Source organism: Acanthochromis polyacanthus, chromosome 8 (genome assembly GCF_021347895.1).
Source record: "Acanthochromis polyacanthus isolate Apoly-LR-REF ecotype Palm Island chromosome 8, KAUST_Apoly_ChrSc, whole genome shotgun sequence".
NCBI lineage: Eukaryota > Metazoa > Chordata > Actinopteri > Pomacentridae > Acanthochromis > Acanthochromis polyacanthus.
The window spans coordinates 26,941,512-26,961,130 of record NC_067120.1 but is presented as its reverse complement, the minus strand read 5'-3'; the positions used below and the strand labels follow the sequence as shown (position 1 = coordinate 26,961,130).

Below are 19,619 nucleotides of genomic sequence, written 5' to 3'. Positions count from 1 at the left end.
TAGTCTGTGGCTTGCTTCTTTTAAAGACAGCTTTATAAACTGGAATTAACTGGACAGTATTATGGTCAGAGTTTGACAGTGGGGGTAGTGGTTTTGCAGTGTATGCGTTTTTTATGTTTCCATAACATTTATCTAAGACTCTGTTATGTCGTGTGTCGCATGTCACATATTGTTCGAATCCAGGGAGAGATAGTTCCAGCTTGCAATGGTTAAAATCCCCAAGAATCACAATCGGGGTTCCTGGAGTGCGTTGTAGTTGTTGATGAACACAGTCTGCTATTTGAATAGCAGCTCCAGCCGCGTTTCCGCTGGGAGGAACATACACCGCACATATTAGAACATTTCCAAACTCTCTGGGAAGGTAGAAGGGTCTCAACGACCGGCACAGTAGTTCTACATCGGCCGTGCATACAGTCTCTCTCACAGTGTAGTTCCTACACCAGCTGTCATTCACAAACAGACAGGTTTGTTATAAACGTCAGAGATGTACTTCTTTTACTGCTTACTTGTGAATAATTAACACCCTGAATTCATATAAAAATTATATTAAGTAGATAGGTAAAAAAGAAATAGCTATACACACAGAGATACTGTCAATCTTTAATATTTACAATATTCAAATAGACAAAATAAATAAATGATGATGAATAAATAAGAAAAAGTAATGCTAAAATGAAAAAAAAACAAATAATGACATTTGAACAAAAAATAAATAACGAATAAAGAAAAATAAGAACAGGGTTCCCACTCTTTTCAATAAATTATTTTCCAGGATTTTTGCAGTGTCCCATAACCAACTGAAGTTACAACAATGGAGTGGGCAATTTTTTTTTAAGTGAATCTAGCCTTCTTAAAAAAAAAAAAACAGATTAAAGGTTGATCACCAATATCTCTTTTTTTTCTTCACATTTTAAACTTTTATTTAGAACAGTGGGGTACGACATCCAGGCGTTCACGAAACAATAATCATTGATGTCTATGTATAAATATAGATAAAAATATATTGGTACAGTAGTAGTAGACGAGAAAAAAAAAAATATATCTACAAAATACACATACACATATGCACATACATGTATACACATACATATACCAGTCAATATTCATTACTCTGAAATGGACATTACTTTAAATATGTATTTGACCGTAGTGACAAATTAGATTTCAAAACAGACAGAACTAGTACCATATGATCTCTGGCCTACAGATGGTAAATTATAAGCCCTGGAAGCGACCACCTAAGCCCAAACCCCAAACAGACACATGTACACACACACACACACACACACACACATTATGTGCCTCACTGTGAAGGGGTGGATACCATTAGGTATAAGATGAAACCTAAACTATCTACTCTGGTAGCGCTCTAATTAGTCGGAGGGTAAACGGTGCATGGCATTAAAATGGGATATAAAGGGTTGCCATATATGAAAAAAATCGCCCCTAGATCCCCTGATAGTGTACTTTATTTTCTCCAATTTCAGAAAAAACATGACTTCTCTAAGCCACTGGGAAAGGGACGGACTCTTAGGGGAATTCCAATGTAACAGTATGGTGCGTCGAGCTATAAGGGATGTAAATGCAATAATTTGTTTCTGCTTAGCATTAAGAGCATTTAGAACTGTTACATTAGGGACACCCAAGATGGCAACCAGAGGGCATGATTGCAAATTTAGACCAAGTACTGTGGACAGAGTTTTAAAGTATCCATTCCAATAGCCATGCAGCTCTGGACATAGGAAAAACATGTGGCTGAGATTGCAAGGAGTATTATGGCACCTACTACAGATGTCTAAAACATGTGGATATATAACTGAAAGCCTGGATTTGGAGAGATGAGCCCTGTGCAGTACTTTGAGTTGTATCAGGCTAAGCCTAGCACACATAGTGGTGGTCTGAATTCTATCAATGGCTGCTTCCCAACAGTCCTCAACTATCTCCACTCCTAACTCCTGTTCCCACTTAGGTTTGGCTTTAATAGTGCCGCCATTTTTAAATGAGACTAGATAATTATAAATTTTGGAAATTAATGTCTTTTGATGTGTGTTCAAAGAAAGCACATCAGTCCATGGAGGTTTAGAGGGAAGTGAAGGGAAGTTAGGAAATTTGGTGGAAATATAATGCCTAATCTGAAAATATCTGAAAAGATGTGATTGAGGTAGCTCATATGAAGATGACAAAGAAGAAAAAGTAGAGAATACTCCATTTACATATAAATCTTGAAAGTTCCTGATACCTTTTCTGTGCCATTGCAGGAAAGTGGAGTCAACCGTTGAAGGGGGAAACAGATGATTATTGCATATTGGGGCCGAAATTGATGCAGATAAAAACTTAAAGTGACATCTAAATTGCTGCCAAATTTTTAGGGTGTTAAGGACAACGGGATTGTCTGTATAATAACTAATATTTAGTGGCATAGAGGATAACAGTAGAGCAGAGAGGGAGGATGATATGCAAGAAAGCGCCTCGAGTACACCAAGGGGTATCGGGAGGTTCAAGCCAGTAAAGAGCCTTGTGAATATGAGTAGCCCAGTAATACAACCGAAAGTCAGGTAATGCTATGCCACCACTGATTTTGCACCTTTGAAGCAGAATTTTGGAAATTCTTGGAACTTTCCCTCCCCATATAAAAGAGTTTATTAATTGGTCAAGAGTTTTGAAAAACTTTTGAGAGAGCAGAAATGGAATGTTTTGGAATAGAAAAAGAAATTTGGGTAAAACATTCATTTTTACTGCATTTACTCTGCCAATCAATGAGAGTGGCAGACTGCTCCATCTTTCAAAGTCAGTCTTGATCTTGGAGATGAGGGCCTCAAAGTTAGCTGTAAGCAGGCTGGGTAGTGTGCGGGTGACGTTAATACCAAGGTATTTAAAGCCGGCTCTACTGAATTTAAAGGGATCACCAATATCTCTAACTAGCTGCACAGTATCATGTTAAGCGTTTGAATTTATTTCTAAATCTCGGGCATGAAAATTGTCTGCTAGCTGTCTTTTTAGTCAAAGGTTACTTAGTGTCTTACTATTCTTAATTTATGGTTTATACTTAGCTATATTGTAATCTTCAGGGGCCAGTTGTTCAAAATAAGTAATCTGGATAAAAATTATCCAGATTTGGAAATCCCATTTCTTGCTATCCAGGATCAGGCAATCCGTCTTACTTTTATGCCGGTTTTTCAAAGCAACATTGGATTGGATCATCCTGATCCAGATACACAGTTTTTGAGATTACCAAATCCGGCTTTCCAGTGCTCTAAATGGGAAAACATAACACAATGTGGGCTACCGGCAATGTAAAGAACAGGTAAAACAGCTAACATGGGGTCACTAAGTGCTTTTTATTTTGAGACAAAACACAAAAATAAGATAAACATCCACTTCGATGCAGACTCGCTATTTAAGGGCTGAACAGTCCACTCCCCCTCCGCACTACGCGGTTTGGGACGGCCCATAATATGGAGGACCCTCCGCGGGAACGCGCAAACGGAGGGGTAGTGTGTAGGGATAGTGTGTAGGGGCGGTTTGGAAAAGGCCCTGCATCGATGCTCACTCTCTACAACTTTTTCAGGAAGTGCAACATCGAAATGGAGGAGGAAACAACATATCGATGTAAGTTCCACATGCGTCCATTATTTCTCCCACGCCTTTTTCACACTGACAGACCATCACAAAAAGAGTGGTGAAAAAAGATAAAACAAAAGATACAAATCTTCTTCTTTGCTGACATTTGATTTAACTGTGCACCCCCTGACACCTTAAAATTTGAACACAACTGACAGAATTCATTTATTCATTCATTTGTTGGATTTGAAATGCCAGATAATAGGACTGGAAAACATGTGGGATGACTTCAAATTATTTGAAGCAGAATGTACCCCCTACATCATTGCCTGCTGAAGGGCAACAGAATGTCGAATGAATCTGAAATCTCTCTTCAGGCAGGCTTCTGGATTGCTATACAGCCGCAGGAGAGGCACAGCTGGATTAAGCTGTACATACAGCATGGTGCCTTCCTGGGAAGAGAAAAGACTATTGTTTTGTCTGGATATAGAAATATCAGATTGATCAGTAACTCTATCTTCTCACATTTTGTCATCATCACGTAAATGACTTACAGTAAACCATTTCGTTACGTGAGCACAGGTTGTCATGATCAGTTGTGGTAGACAGTTTATGCATCACGATAATTAGCTGACATGATGATAATTTGGTGATGCAGCCTATGTGCATATTTCATGTGATATTTCAGGTTTTGTGTAACTGACGGGAGTCCTATTTTACAGTTAAATGTATTCCCTCACGGAGTTTTGTAGCATCACATTATGTCACTTTTACGAAATACACAGATGACACTGCAATACAACATTTACCTCTTGCTGATGCAGCAGTGCTAACAAACGAAGACGCTTTTGTCTTCTGGAAGCAGCAGCGATCCTTGTTAGTTGCAACCTGTGCCACAGCGCTACAGCCATGCACAGTAGGCGTCGTTGTGTTACCATGGCGATGACGTCTTCCGTTTTCCGGTGAGGCGACAGGGCGTCCCATTCCTGACGATCGTATTTATACCCTCCCCCTTCAATTGAAGTGCACTCCACAGCTGCGAGTGTGACTTCTTTTGGAGTGACACTCGGTAGTGTAGGGGGAGTGTGTAGAGGGCGGTTTGGGATTCAACCTGGGGGAGTGTGTAGGGGGCGGTTTGGAAAAGGCCCCTAGTGTTTGTAATACCCCTCGCGCCCCTCCCTTTCACTCCGCAGCATTGCATTCCTGCTGCCACATCGGACCAAACCATTTTGTATTAGCGTCCACATTTTATCCCAGTCACGGATCAAAATCAAATTCACAGCACGGGGTTTCAACTTTAAATAAATATTTAGCCATATATTTTTGCGTCTCTAGTTGCCAATTTCAGTATGTGATGTACACTGCAGTAGATCTTTGCAGAGTTTGCCCTAACCAACACCCCCTCAACTCCCTCTTTAAAGTGGTTTGTTCACTGTTGCTGCCATGTTGGATGTACGCGTCGCAGCTACAGGAGTTTCCTAATGAAAGTTGAGCGTTTTGTCATCGTTAGACACTTAGCGACTCTTTAGTTTTATATTTAACATCAGTCAGAGAAGTTACGGTTTCTTTATAGGCAGAAGCAAGCCTGGAAAACACCTTCTGTCCTCCGCCCTCCTGCCCGGAGTCGGACTGAGCGGAGATGATCCGGTTGCAGGCCACAGCAACCGGAGCCCGCATGGATTTCCTGTAATTCTTAGTGTTTGCTGAGTCCATTCCGGGGATCACTGCGTCGTTTTAGGGCTAACTAGAAGATTTCGGAGCCATGAACAGCCACCCGCCGCCCCGCAGGGCTGCTAACGTTGGCTCCCTGCTTCTGACCCCGCAGGAGAACGAGTGCCTGTTTGGCTACCTGGGAAGGAAATGCGCCGTAAGTTCCCCGTTTGTTTACCACCTGCAGTTCCAAAGTAGGTGCAGGTTCATTCAGCAGACTAGAAATGCCTCAAATCTACTTCCGTCAGCTGAAATGATACTGGAGAAACCAGTTTGGACGCCATTGTGGTGTTCAAACTTGGGGTTCTGTATTGCATTGAAATCTGTTACCATTCGTACTTCCAGGCGGGTTTGCTCCTAACTCCTGTGTTGTTTATTTGTTAAAAATATGGCGACCCCATCTTCATTCATTCAGGCCTTCAGTGTTAGTTTAAAGGCACAGTCATCCAAACTCGAAGAATTTACCTCCCGACAGGAATGGTGCACTCTCTTTAATGTTTTTGTTAAAGGTCATTTCATAACTCTTCATAACAGTTTCTATTTTGTGTATGTTTTTGTAATGATATGAACATTCGATGAGCACGAACTGCTAGTTTCTCCTTAAAATGAGAGCAGAAATGAATAACAGCTTTGTGATTTATTTTAGATTGATGCTAGATTTACGGACCCGTACCCGTAGCATCTGTACTCGAGGTACGGACATGTATGGTAGTACATAATGCAGATTGCTTTTCTTACTCCCTATTGTCATAATTTTATGAAGCTGATTAATGACTTGTGATAATGTATTGGGCAGACAAACTATTCATGATTCATGATTTATTTGCACATGGGGGAAAAAATGTCGTCTTGGCTTGGATACAATGTTTACACAAGAGTAGTGCAGCCACAAATAACAGCTGCTGCAATGTATCCATTTGGGCTTCTTTTCCTTACGTCGCACACAATTCAGATTCAAACCACATCTGTTGGTTCGAAAATGGTCATTCTCTACCAGGCGATGATGAACATAACGGCGATACGTAGCACAATGTTGCTGGCACAACTTTTGGGGACAGACCAGGGCTGTCAAACTCATAAGAATGACTTACCATCAGCAAGAAGACTCAAGACAATTTGATCCATCAGTCTGTTCTGAACACAGCTGCTCAACAATTGTCCAATTGGGCAAATGGAAAGTGCCGTATCCGTAGGCCATAGGCTACGCGTACGGATCCGTATCTGTAGACACTACATTTATTTTATCAAATTACTATAGTTTGTGACGTTTTGGGTTTTTTTTTTTATTTATTTTTTAATCACCCAGGTTTAGCTCAGCTCAAGGAGATATTTACTGGTTGTCTTGGACTTATGTGATAATGAAATGACTGCTTTTGGGATTTTAGAGTGATTGTCAGACTAATCACTATTTTAATTTTTTTATTTAATTTTTTTGTTGCTTTTCTTTTGACATGGTTGATAGATTAGCATACTGCCTTCATCTGCAAATAATCAAGAAGTCAAGGAATTGTTCAGTGGAACATACATTTTGTGAAAAGTAATTTGGTTGTACATTAATTGTCATTAAACAAGCAAACTTTTTTTGCACTTTATCCAATAGGAAGATTTATTGCTTTTCTCTGTTTTATGTAATTGTAAACTGAGCGTCTTTATTTTTTGGACAAAATTAACTATTTAAAGATGTCACCATGTCATTTAGAAAACTGTTATAAATATTGCTCTAACAGATTTTGTTTGTTTGTTTTCGCTTTTGTTAAAATGATCATCAGATTTAGTGATAATGAAATATGTGATGCTGTAGGAGTTCTCACCAGGCCTCTCGGTGGCGCACCACATATATCGGAAGAAGTCAACTTTATTTTTCATAGAATTTTAAGTTAGCCGAAAAATGCATTTTCTGTAACCACTTTTTACCTCATAGAATTTATTGTTTTGCCCTTTGAATATAATGTTATTGCATTTTCCAACTTGTACAGCCAAAATGTAAAATGTTGTTTGACTAAGGAATTACTGCAGTTCAGCATTTCCTTCTACTTCATCAAAGACAGCCATGTGCTTCCTCAGTGTATGGAGATAAGATGATAGGCCATGAAACGCTTTTCTTTAACATTGCTCATAGTCAATAAGTTGTTTTTATGGAGGCTACATGGGCATTTTAGCTGCTTCACTCAGCTGCAAACTGTTCAAAAACACAACCAAAAACGTTTTAACTCAAAACCCAGTAACATTTGTTTGTTGTACTCGTACATATGTTTTTTTGTCCTTCCTACACTTATACCTTGCTACAAAAAATCTCTCCTATTTGTGATTTTGTGGTTTTAATCTGATTGTCTTTGGAGGTGATGTACTGCGATAGCTTTAGGACAGCTCAGTAAGTTTTGTTGTCAGCTACTACAGGTTTCAGAGGTTGAACTCGAGCTAAGGCTGCAGGGTCGGCAGCAAGAATCAGCAGCCTGCAGGGGGAAACAATTGGAGCTCTGAGGTCAGAACAGTCAATTTAACCAAAAACACAGCTTGGGTAAATTTGTATTGACCTGTCAATTGTGACTGAACTGTTGCTTAGACTATCAAAAAGAGACAAATTACGAATCTTGTTGACTGATTTAAATCAGAATTTTGCCATTTTTGAACTGAGTTTTAGTGTAATACAGTTCCTGTCATACATGGCAATTTTCTGCGGATTTCCGCCGATTTAATTTCAAATTTGAACATTTCTGTGAATCGTCTAAATACGTTGAGAAAATTTTAGGGGGGGTTAGGTACTTTATTGTCGCAGATGTTAACGAAACTCAAGCGAATAGTTGTGAAATATGCAAAAATATGCGCGATTCACCTGCTGTCTGGCCGCGGAGGGATGTGTCCTCTAATCAGACACTGGGACTGCTGCGGAGTTACTGGACTGACAGCCTGTGCTTTGGGAGGGGGAGAAGCTCACAGCAGCGTGTGCTGCTCGTTGAAAACAGTAACTGCAGAATGATCCGATTTTTCCTGTCAGTCTCCAAAACGGCAGAAAAAGTCGCTAGATTTGTGGCTAGTCACTTTTGACAAAAAAAGTCGCTAGGACGCTTTGGAAAGTCGCTAGATTTAGCGAAAAAGTCGCTAAGTTGGCAACACTGGTGCCGCGCTCCGCGTCAGCTCGTGCTTCTAGTGTGTGTGTGTGAATGCGCGAACTGATGACGTCAGGCCGGGCATCACATAAAAACTCACTCACAACTCCATTTATATTGGTTATAGTTTTCTCATTTTATGCGGAAATTGTGAAATCAAGCGGGACCCGCATATTTCTCTTTTTTTTTCGTGGAAATGTGAGATTCTTGCGGGAATTATGCGCTGTTTTGCGGGGATTATGCGGCCTTTTGGGAAATAATTGACCCCCGCATAATCAGCGGCATTTTGGTGATTAATGCGGGAATTCATGCGATCACATAATCACGTTTTTCTGGAGGGTCTAGTTACACTAGCAGCATCAACAGCTACTTCAAGTGCCAAGGCAAAAGATACACTGAAAGAGAAGGAAATGGCTGCAAGAAAAGCCCACCAGCAGGAGTTGAAAAGGAAGACTGTCCAGAGACTTACACAGCTTGCTGCAAAGAGAAGAAAATTGGCAAAATAGGAGTGTTGCAGTGAACTGACTTGTATATAGTGTACATAGTAGTATAGAACTCTTATAGATTTGTGAAATATTTTGAACTGAAGATAGTGAGAAAAGATTGAAGAACATGTAAGTTAACTTTTCATTAAATTTGCTGACTTAAACAAGTCCAGTGTATGTTTTCTTTTTCACTACATTTTTTTCAAATTTAAAAAGATCCCCTTTATCACAATGCAAGCTCAGAGGTCTTTTCCACACACACACACACACACACACACACACACACACACACACACACACACACACACACACACACACACACACACACACACATATTTATATATTAAATGAATTTTTAGCTGAGAAGTTAGGCAAAGTATATATGTTCATTTGGACAGAATTCATTCAAAGTGAGAATTAAACTCTCTTTTCTCTAGTTGAAGAACATGTAAGTGAACTTTTCATTAAATTTGCTGACTTAAACAAGTCTAGTATTATTATGTTTTTGATCATTTTTATCAGTCTAACTGACTTCTATTTTTATCTCTCAGCTTCATAGCCCCCCCGTGTCTATAATTTTCAGCTGAAATCAGAATTTCCTGTTGCCATGTATGTCCTGTATATTTCAGAAAAACTTTCAGAAGCATGATACTGAAAACTGATACGGTTTGAGTCTAATGTATTAAAGCAGAATATCTATGTCACTAAGTTTCCTTTCTTTACTGGTTGTGTCTCATAGTTGATAGATTTCTTATTTTCATCAGCAGTTGCTATTCAAAAAAAACCAAACAATCCGTTAAAGAGTCACGTCAGCTGTTTCTAAAAACTTAAACTGTTAAATGGATCTTTCTGCATGGAGTTTGCATGTTCTCCCTGTGCATGCATGGGTTTTCTCCGGGCACTCCGGCTTCCTCCCACAGTCCAAAAATATGCTGAGGTTAATTGATCACTCTAAATTGCCCATAGGTGTGAATGCGAGAGTGACTGTTTGTCTGTATATGTAGCCCTGCATCAGACTGGCGACCTGTCCAGGCTGTCCCCTGCCTTCGCCCGAGTCAGCTGGGATAGGCTCCAGCCCCCCTGCGACCCTAGTGAGGATAAAGTGGTGTATAGAGAATGGATGGATGGAAGTACGTAAAGGGAAAGAGTAAAGTAACTGCTATTTACTGCCGTGCCCTCTTTTATATCTCTAGCAAAATTACAACAAATGTATTTTTGGTGTTCAGCTGGGGATAAATCCATTTTCACCAGGAAAGCAAAGTGTCATTTCATTCTTCTTAGTTAAAGACAAGAAGAGCACTTGTAGAGCAAAGTCCTCTGCCAAGTACAATGCCCCATCTCACAAGTTGGGGGGAAAAAAAATCACATCACACTAAATGTTGATGGGCTCTTCCTTTGGTCATGCTCCTGTCTGTAGAGTTTTATGAAATTTGGCTCAGTAGTTTTTCCGTATTTGTGCTGGCAGGAAGACAAACAAATGGCACTGCAAAACATAACACCTAGGTGGCAGAAGGTTTGAAAATTAAATCTATATCGGTTTTGGGATTTAGTTATGCATGGGGATTGTTTCATGAGAGAAAAAAACATACATATACAAAACATTACAAATAAGCTTCCTAAAGTTACTTGGCTGATTTACTAATCCAGCTTTGTGGTGAGCTCACAATTTTGCCATTTATGTAGTGGATTTATTTAGTGGCAGATTTCACAAAATGTTTGGGGATGCACTGTATTTGGATTTAAGACTTGGATGTTTTCAACTAGTTTCTTAATCTATTCTGACTCATCACTCTTTTTTTTTTTTTAGGGTCTTAGAATTTTCTTGACCTCAGCAGTTATTCAACAAATATTTTCTCTCGCTTCCAACTTAAAAAGTTGTAATTAATCCCAAAGCCTCATTTAAAATCTGAAGCTAAAATGCATCATTTTTAGATTGAGGTCATCTTTTGTGCAAGTCATCACTTTTAGTGTAAATGTATAAAAAAAATTGTGGCATATAGAAAAGTGTGCATTATAAGGTACCACAATTGGTGATGAAGTATGTCAAATGTGTTTTTGGTCCAGCCAACAGTTCAGAAATTAGTATTGTTAATTTTTAGTTGAATGATAAAATGGTTCGTGGCGAAATTTGTAGCCACCTCGTGGTAATGCTTTTATGATCAGAGGCGGTTTTCTAAAACTCATTACTCTGGTAACACAGTTGACTCAACAATCTCATGTGTAATGAGTGAACAAGAATCAACCACTGCAAGGACTTCAATGATCCCTAACTCTTTAGCCTAAAAAGGATGAGAAGTCCCTAAAGTGCTGGGAAACATTGACAGTTCAACAGTTTCTGGCAGGTTGTGCAAAGACTGTATTGTTATCTTCTGAACTCTTCTTTGAAAGATACCCCAAGAGAATCTGTTGTCTTTTGCTGAGTATCATTCTATTTATGAGGCAGAAAAACAACAAGCGTCTGTTGTGGCAGTGTTAATTTGTTCCTTCTCTATGTTCCTACCAGCTCATTCCTGAACACACTACCATTGAGAAGATGTCAGACAGAAAAATGTTCCAGATGCATGAAACCATAAACAAAGTTTACATAAGCATTGTGAATATTTCACTTTGATTCAAGTCGAACAATCGGTGCTAGAAGGGAATATGTTTGGTTTGACCGTCCAGATTTCTTTTTTCACCAGTAGCACAGTGCTTCCTAATGACAATGTGTGGATTGTGGGAAAAAACGTATTATTCAGCACCATCACTTAGGAACAGAAGCAGATATGAATGTAAACTGTGATTGTGGTAGTGTACAACCCACAAAGCTGTAATTTTGATTAACTATTGAGTCCACACCATAATTTTTCATTACTAATACAGTAATTGTTTCATTTATTTAAGGCGTGATAGTATACCTATTCATTCTCGGCGATTCGATAAGCGATGCTTGGATCGGTATGAGACTACTTTAATTTTTGCCCCGTAATCCCAGCATTACTGTCAAAGTGGTCAGTTTATGTCTCCCACCATGTGGAGCTCAACCTAGACACAAACACCTAGCCTCTGCCTGCTGTCGTACCTTGACAATTGAAGAAACCTCAGTATTACCTGCAAGAGAAAAAGGCAGTGATATTTTGTGCAGGTCTAATGCCGTGGCTACACCGAACACTGATAAAGTACAACATCAGGCGTGTTTCTGTCAACTGACTATAGCATTTGGCTGATATTTTCAGCTATAGCTCCAAACAGGCGCAGCCTTAAAGGAAATAGTCAATGACCAGTTGATAAATATTATCTGCTGGTGACCACCACTGATATTGTCCTTTAGGTTCCTAGTTATCAGATGCTTGTTGATGTAACCTGGAGAGAGTCTGTGAGCGTGCTGTGTCAGCATTTACTGCTGAATACTGTCCCTTAGAGAAAATTCACAGAACCTAAATGAAGCTTTTGACAGCAAACCTTTGACCTTGCCTGTGTGATGCTGAGCAGTGATTTCATGGCAAAAAGTGTTTCCTGGTACAGCTATGACCTGCTGCTCATAAATCACAGAGAAGGAAACAGGCCTAGTGGCATTTCCTCTTTCCTTCCCCAGTGGCTGGAGTTACTTTCTGCCGCAGAGGGAGGATTCCTGGCAGAGGATTTAACACAGTGCAACCTCTGCAGAAACCACAAACCAGAACAGTCCGAGGACTACGCAGTGCTGAGGGCAGCAACTGGACTCTGCTTCCTCTTATGCAGAAAAAGAGGTTAAAACATTGTGATGAAATGTCAGATCCACTGTCACTCTGACAAAGTTGCAGAGGTAATCAGCGCAATGCCCTTTAAAATTAGCAGGTTCTTTTTGGTCCTCCAAAGTTGGGCATCTGTGTATAAGTAATAACAAAGACTTGTTTTTATTCTAATTTAATACAGTACATTTCAGTACATCAAGACAACAAACAGGTCACAACTTACAAGTGAATGGGAAGATTCTGTGCAGACATCCTGCCATAATGTCAGACTTAATATATTATCCTGGTACATTTGAGAATCCACTGATAAAGCATTTGCATGTGTGACTCCTAATCTAATTTCGAAAGGTCTTAGTATTGTCCCAATGATCTGCTCTGTTTCTGCCCTGGTCTAGTAAGCCTTATCACTGTTTAAAGGTTTTGCATCATGTACATTTCCTCATCCTTGTTGGTTGCACTTCTGTGTCACACGATCTGAGAGGCTTGTATCAAGGGTCTAAATGAGTCTGCAAAATGTAGACGCGTTATGTCGATAAAACAGTTAAAATTCTTGTGATTAAGCAATGCCACTACTGCTTTAGAAGATTTTTATTGGTTTACTCTTTTAATGTACAATGAAGCGCACCTTTTCCTCTTTCTTTGTATATTCAGACCCTGTGCTCGGCGGTGGTTCAGGTGTATGTGGCCGACCGAAGCTGTAGCTGGGTGAAGAGGTGCTGTGGAGTGGCCTGCCTAGTCAAAGACAACCCCCAGAGATCCTACTTCATCAGAGTGTTTGACATCAAGGTGAGTGAGACTGTGCTGTAATGGAAAGATCTGTTAAAGCTTTTCACACTGCAGCATAGATGAATGAAGCATCTTCAGGGACTAGTTTGAGATTTTGATGTTTTCACTTTCTAGTAGAAAGGTGGATGAGAAGCCATCAGTTGGCGTAGCTAAGCTTGAAGACGGGGCACAGTGGAATCAGCCTGTTGTGCTTTGTCCGAATGTACTGTAACAGATCCCACCTATAAGCAACTATAATACTCACAAACAAATGTACTGTTTATGATCTTGATTGTTAAAGCTGCACAGAAATGCTGTTTTACAGGTGTTACGTTGAACTGTTTGCTAGTTGGAACCTATAACAATCGGCTGGTTTCTTGGGAGCCGCACAGAGCCAAGAAATTACTGAGCACACAACTTCAACATAAACTGACTAACCAGACAATTGCTCTATATATATTAAGCAGTAAGGATAAAATATGTTAAATAGTGAGCTTTAGAGGTGCCTCACATACAGAATAACATTAACCTTAACTTTATTAATCTCCTTGTGAATTTCTCTTTGGAGATTAATAAAGTATCTATCTATCTATCTAGGTTGATGCTACAGGTACGGACCCGTACCTGTAGCATCTGTACTAGAGGTACGGACCCGTTAAGGTCACTGAAGAGCTGGCGCCGGTTAACTACTGTTTGCTGCACATTACAGGCAGTTTATATGAATGACTTTGACGGCGAACATTGTATAATTTAACCAAAAATACACTGTCTCCTCTCACACTTTAGACGTTGCAGTTTTTACGCTTTTAGACGCCGTGTATAAATTGTTTGAAGTCCAGTTCCTATTAAGTAGTTTACCGCGTTCAGTGGTGGAAGCGGCTGACGAACTCCATTGCAAATGTTCCCATTTAATTTCGGACGCTAATTTACAAGATAAAGTTAAGGATGTCGAATATGAAACAAACACTCGTGAATGGTGAGGAGCAGCTCTTTAATTCGGCATGAATTAAAAAAACCCACAAACTCGATTTACTGTGATATTGTGAAATTTGTTTGTGGTTATGTAACTTAGCCATTCAACAGAGTCCGCTAACATTAAAGTGACTGACGTGCAGGGTCTGTGTTGACAGATGTAGAAAATACGTCAGGGTTTTGTTTAGGTTGTTAATATGTAATAGTCTGTCGCTACTTTTGAAGGTAAAAAAATACTTGTATTTTGCTGGCTGTTAGTTCCGCCATTTGTTTTGTTTGCTGTTTGTGCTTTATTAGAACAGGGTCACGTGAATAAAAATTTTTGCTATTTTTAATAGTAGTGCTGATTTCAACCCCCAAATCGCTGTCCGTGAAAAAGTCAGATAACTATAAAAGTCAGATGTGGACGTCTGCATTTAGATACAGCTGTATAGTAAATGCTGACATCCATGCTTACGATAGAACGCGGACATCCACGCTGCAGCATGCATACATAATACATGCACGATGCTGCGCTGACGTTCATCCGTGTTCCGCGCTCCGGTCGGAAGGGAATTTCTGGTGCATTGCACGCTCACTTCCGCTTTTGATGACGTATCGTGCTCAGACGACTCGTCGACGCGTCGTTTGGTGCAGCCCTAATAGAGTGGTACTGTTTAGCACTGTGGCCTCACAGCAAGAAGGTTCATGGTGTCAACCCATTGCTCTGTTAAGGCCTATCTGTTTAGAGTTTCCATGTTGTTGCTGTGGCTGTGTGGGTTTTCTTCAAAGCAGTTATTCCATGGAAGGTAAAACATCAATTTAAAAATGAGGGGCTTGCTTTTTAAACAAACAAGAAAGCAAAAATATACAGTGTAGATCTATACCTGTGGAGAAGTCAGTTTGTTCCCTCTGAACTTTTGCAAGAATCTTTTCTGATATGTCTTTATGTGCCTCATGTTTTTGCAGGAGGGGAAAACCATGTTTGAACAGGAACTGTACCACAGCTTCTCCATTAGCAGCTCCAGACCATACTTCATCTCATTTGCAGGCGACGTAAGTAGTATTCTTTGTGATTACTTCAGAAGTTAACATCCTCAGAAGCTGGTTTCACAAATTAGTCCCATATTTAATAAGAAATGATAATCAGAGATGATTATACAGACTCATATCCTTTAACCACTTTAGTTTAGTCTTTTCTACCTTGCCTTATTCAGTGCTTGCTAATCCTTATGATGTTTCTAAACCAGAAAAGGTAAGTTTTCCTAATAAAATTATTGGTAAATGGTCTGTAATTATATAGCGCTTTACTATACCTGCAAGGTACCCAAAGCGCTTTACAAGATACGTCACATTCACCCATTCACACACTGATGGCGGAAGCTGCCATGCAAGGCGCTAACCATGATCCATAAGGAGCAATTAGGGGTTAGGTGTCTTGCTCAGGGACACATCAACATGAGCACGACGGGCCGAGGATCGAATCGGCAACCCTCTGGTTGCAAGACAGCCACTCTACCCACTGAGCTATGCCGCCCCAATAATAAAATTATTGGTGAACAAACACCTTTAATCATTTTTTGAACATAATAATGTACCCCTAGAAAAGACTATCTATTTGTTTCTTTTCCTTCTCCATCAATCAAAATGTGGATCTGTCTGAATGAGTCATTCAAGCTTGTAACCCCTGGCTGGACAACGGATCCACCCATGTAGCATAGATCTACCCTCTTTGTTCCTAATGAATAGCTTTCTTCCATTCTGCTCACTGCTGTTAGCTGCAAGAGTAAACTCAAGAGTCCCTGTGCACTCTCAGCATCTCAGGAACTGAGGATTCAGGTCATTGTGTTCTTCAATGATGGCTATGTTCCTGGCAGTGATGATTAAATAATTATAATTAATAATCATAAACTTTTTATTTTTTGAATTTGAACAGAAATTTTCTGGTTTATTCTTGTACATATACACTGATCACACATAACATTTTGACCACTAACAGATGTAGGAAATAACCCTGATTATCTCTTCAGCATGACACCCATTAGTACGTTTGATATATTGAGTAGAAAGTGAATATTTTGTCCTCAAAGTTGATGTGTTAGAAGCAAGAAAAATGGGCAAGTGTAATGATATGAGTGAATTTGACAAGGACCAAATTGTGATGGCTAGATGACTGGGTCAGAGTGTCTCCAAAAACTGGAGCTCTTGTGGGGTGTTCCCGGTCTGCCGTGGTCGGTATCTATCGAAAATGATCCAAGGAAGGAACGGTGGTGAACTAGCGACAGAGTCATGGGCAGCCAAGGCTCATTGATGCACATGAGGATTGAATGCTGGCCCATGTGGTCCAATCCCACAGATGAGCTAGTGTTGCTCATGTTGCTGGAGAAGTTAATGCTGGTTTTGATAGAAAGGTGTCAGAATACACAGTGCATCGCAGTTTGTTGCATATGGGGCTGCGTAGCCACAGACCAGTCAGGGTGCCCATGCTGACCCCTGTGCACCGTGGAAAGCACCAACAGTGGGCACGTGAGCATCAGAAATGGACCACAGAGGCATAGAACAAATTGGCCTGGCCTGATGAATCACATTGTTTTTGCATCACGTGGATCGCCGAGTTAACACATGTGGATGACCTGGGGAATGCATGGCACCAAGATGGGTCCTGCCATCCATGTTGATGTTACGTTGACACATAACAGCAGGATAATGTGCTATGCCAAAAAGCAGAAATGTTCCAGGAATGGTTTGAGGAGCACAACAATGAGTTTGAGGTGTTGGTTTAGACTCCACCTTTTTCAGATCTCAGTCTAATGAAGCAACTGTGGGATTTGCTGGACAAACAATTCAATTCAATTCAATTCAATTTTATTTATATAGCGTCAATTACAATCAAATTGTCTCAAGACGCTTTACAGAACCCATATGCCTGACCCTCAGAGCAAGCCCAAACGCGACAGTGGCAAGGAAAACACCCTTTTAACAGGGAAAAAAACTCGAGCAGAACCCGGCTCTATATAGGGGGGGCCCATCTGCCTGCTGGCTGGGCGGGTTGAGAGATACAGAGGAGGGCAAGGGGGAGGGATGGGAGAAGAGGGAGGGGTGGGAAAGCAAGGATAATACAACACACATTTGGATACATGTATGATAAGATATGTCAATTGTAATTCCAGGGGGAAACCAATACATGATATTTTCTTAGTAGTCATAAACAAATGTGGTATGAACAAGCAGAAATAGATTAATGTTTTGATAGTATCAAGAGGAATAATAGGTACACAAAATAAACATGATGCCCAACATCGGTCACCAAAATTAAATTTACTCATTGTTGACATCATTGAGCCTCCCTTTCTCTGAAGAAAACCAAAGTTTAACTACATAATTGGAACCTGTATCGATACCACCAGATACGAGAAAACTGTGACAAACATTGAAAACTGACTCATAATTTACTCTTATGATGTACAGCTCTGACATTAAACATGCTACATAAATAGCTAGCAGTAAAATTCAAACAGTATGTAGATTAGCATAACAAGTATAGTGAGGGCGATGCAGAGTTGACTGGTGGAAAAGGGGAGCTGGAAGCGGATGGCTGGAGGAAGGTCAGCAGCAGCATCCCACAGTGGACATGGTGGAGACTAGACCAGTTGGTGGAACATCGACCGCAGCTCTGAAGCATCCAGTTCTGGGACCAGGGACACTCGGAGAAATAACACAGGGGCAAACAGAGTGAATGTACTGCAATAACGGTATACATAATTAAATGTAAAGGTAGATAGAGAAGGGCTCAGTGCATCAAGAGAAGTCCCCCAGCAGCCTATAGGCCTATAGCAGCATGACTAGGGGCAGAAAGGAAGGGACGTCCAAGAGGGAGTCAGCTGTGCAATGAAGACACAAGCCGAACCCCTCCGGGTCACCCAGTCAGCCCTAAACTATAAGATTTGTCAAAAAGGAACGTTTTAAGCCTGATCTTAAAAATAGAGAGGGTATCTGCCTCCCGAACCCAAACTGGGAGCAGGTTCCACAGGAGAGGCGCCTGATAACTGAAGGCTCTACCTCTCATTCTACTTTTAGAAATTCGAGGAACAACAAGTAAGCCTGCAGTTTGAGAGCGAAGAGTTCTACTAGGATAATATGGTACTATCAGATCTTTAAGATATGATGGAGATTGGTTATTAAGAGCTTTATATGTCAGAAGAAGGATTTTAAATTCTATTCTGGGTTTAACAGGAAGCCAGTGAAGAGAAGCAAGTATAGGGGAAATATGATCTCTTTTGCTAATTCCTGTCAGTACTCTCGCAGCAGCGTTTTGGATCAACTGTAGATGTTTGAGAGAGCTATTTGGACAACCCGATAATAAGGAATTGCAATAGTCAAGCCTGGAAGTAACAAAAGCATGAACTAGTTTTTCTGCATCACTCTGAGACAGGATGTTCCTGATTTTTACAATATTACACAGGTGAAAAAAGGAAGTCCTACAGACTTGCTTCATGTGTGAGTTAAAGGACATGTCCTGGTCAAAAATAACTCCAAGATTCCTCACAGTAGTACTGGAGGTCAATGTGATGCCATCCAGAGTAACTATTTGCTTTGAAAGCGAGTTTCTAAGATGTTTGGGGCCAAATACAATGACTTCGGTTTTGTCTGAATTTAGCAGTCGGAAGTTAAAAATCATCCAGGTTTTAATGTCCCAAGACAATCTTGCAGTCTAGCTAGCTGATCAGTTTCATCTGGCTTCATAGATAAATACAATTTTGTGTCATCTGCATAACAATGGAAATTAATACAGTGCTTCCTAATAATGTTGCCTAAAGGAAGCATGTATAATGTGAAAAGTATCGGTCCTAAGACAGAACCCTGAGGAACTCCATGATTAACTTTAGTATGCTCAGGAGAGTTATTGTTGACATGCACAAACTGGGACCTATCTGATAAGTAGGATTTAAACCAGTCCAGTGCTGTCCCTTTAATGCCAATTGAATGTTCTAGACGCTGTAATAAAATATTGTGGTCGATTGTGTCAAACGCTGCACTAAGATCTAACAAAACAAGTATAGAGACTAGTCCATTATCTGATGCTATGAGAAGGTCATTAGTAACTTTCACTAGAGCTGTTTCTGTGCTATGATGCACTCTGAAGCCTGACTGAAACACTTCAAACAAGTTATTCCTTTGTAAGTGTTCACATAATTGATTTGCAACTGTTCTTTCCAGAATTTTAGAGAGAAATGGTAGGTTGGATATTGGTCTATAGTTAGCTAACACATCTGGATCCAAAGTGGGCTTTTTAAGCAAAGGTTTGATGACAGCAACCTTAAAAGCCT

At 40.2% G+C, this 19,619-nt stretch overlaps 1 protein-coding gene across 2 annotated transcripts in view; it reads left to right on the top strand.

Moving 5' to 3' along the window:
* The first annotated feature begins 4,998 nt into the window (after nt 1–4,998).
* Nucleotides 4,999–19,619, top strand: part of wasla (WASP like actin nucleation promoting factor a) — a 58,429-nt gene continuing 43,808 nt past the window's right edge. The window contains exons 1-3 of one of the 2 annotated variants that reach the window (XM_051951572.1): nt 4,999–5,428; nt 13,228–13,362; nt 15,262–15,348. In XM_051951572.1, the coding sequence (XP_051807532.1) occupies nt 5,324–5,428; nt 13,228–13,362; nt 15,262–15,348 (327 nt within the window). In that variant the 5' untranslated portion in view covers nt 4,999–5,323. The remainder of the gene's footprint in view (nt 5,429–13,227; nt 13,363–15,261; nt 15,349–19,619) is intronic. The other variant, XM_051951573.1, reaches the window with a different exon arrangement.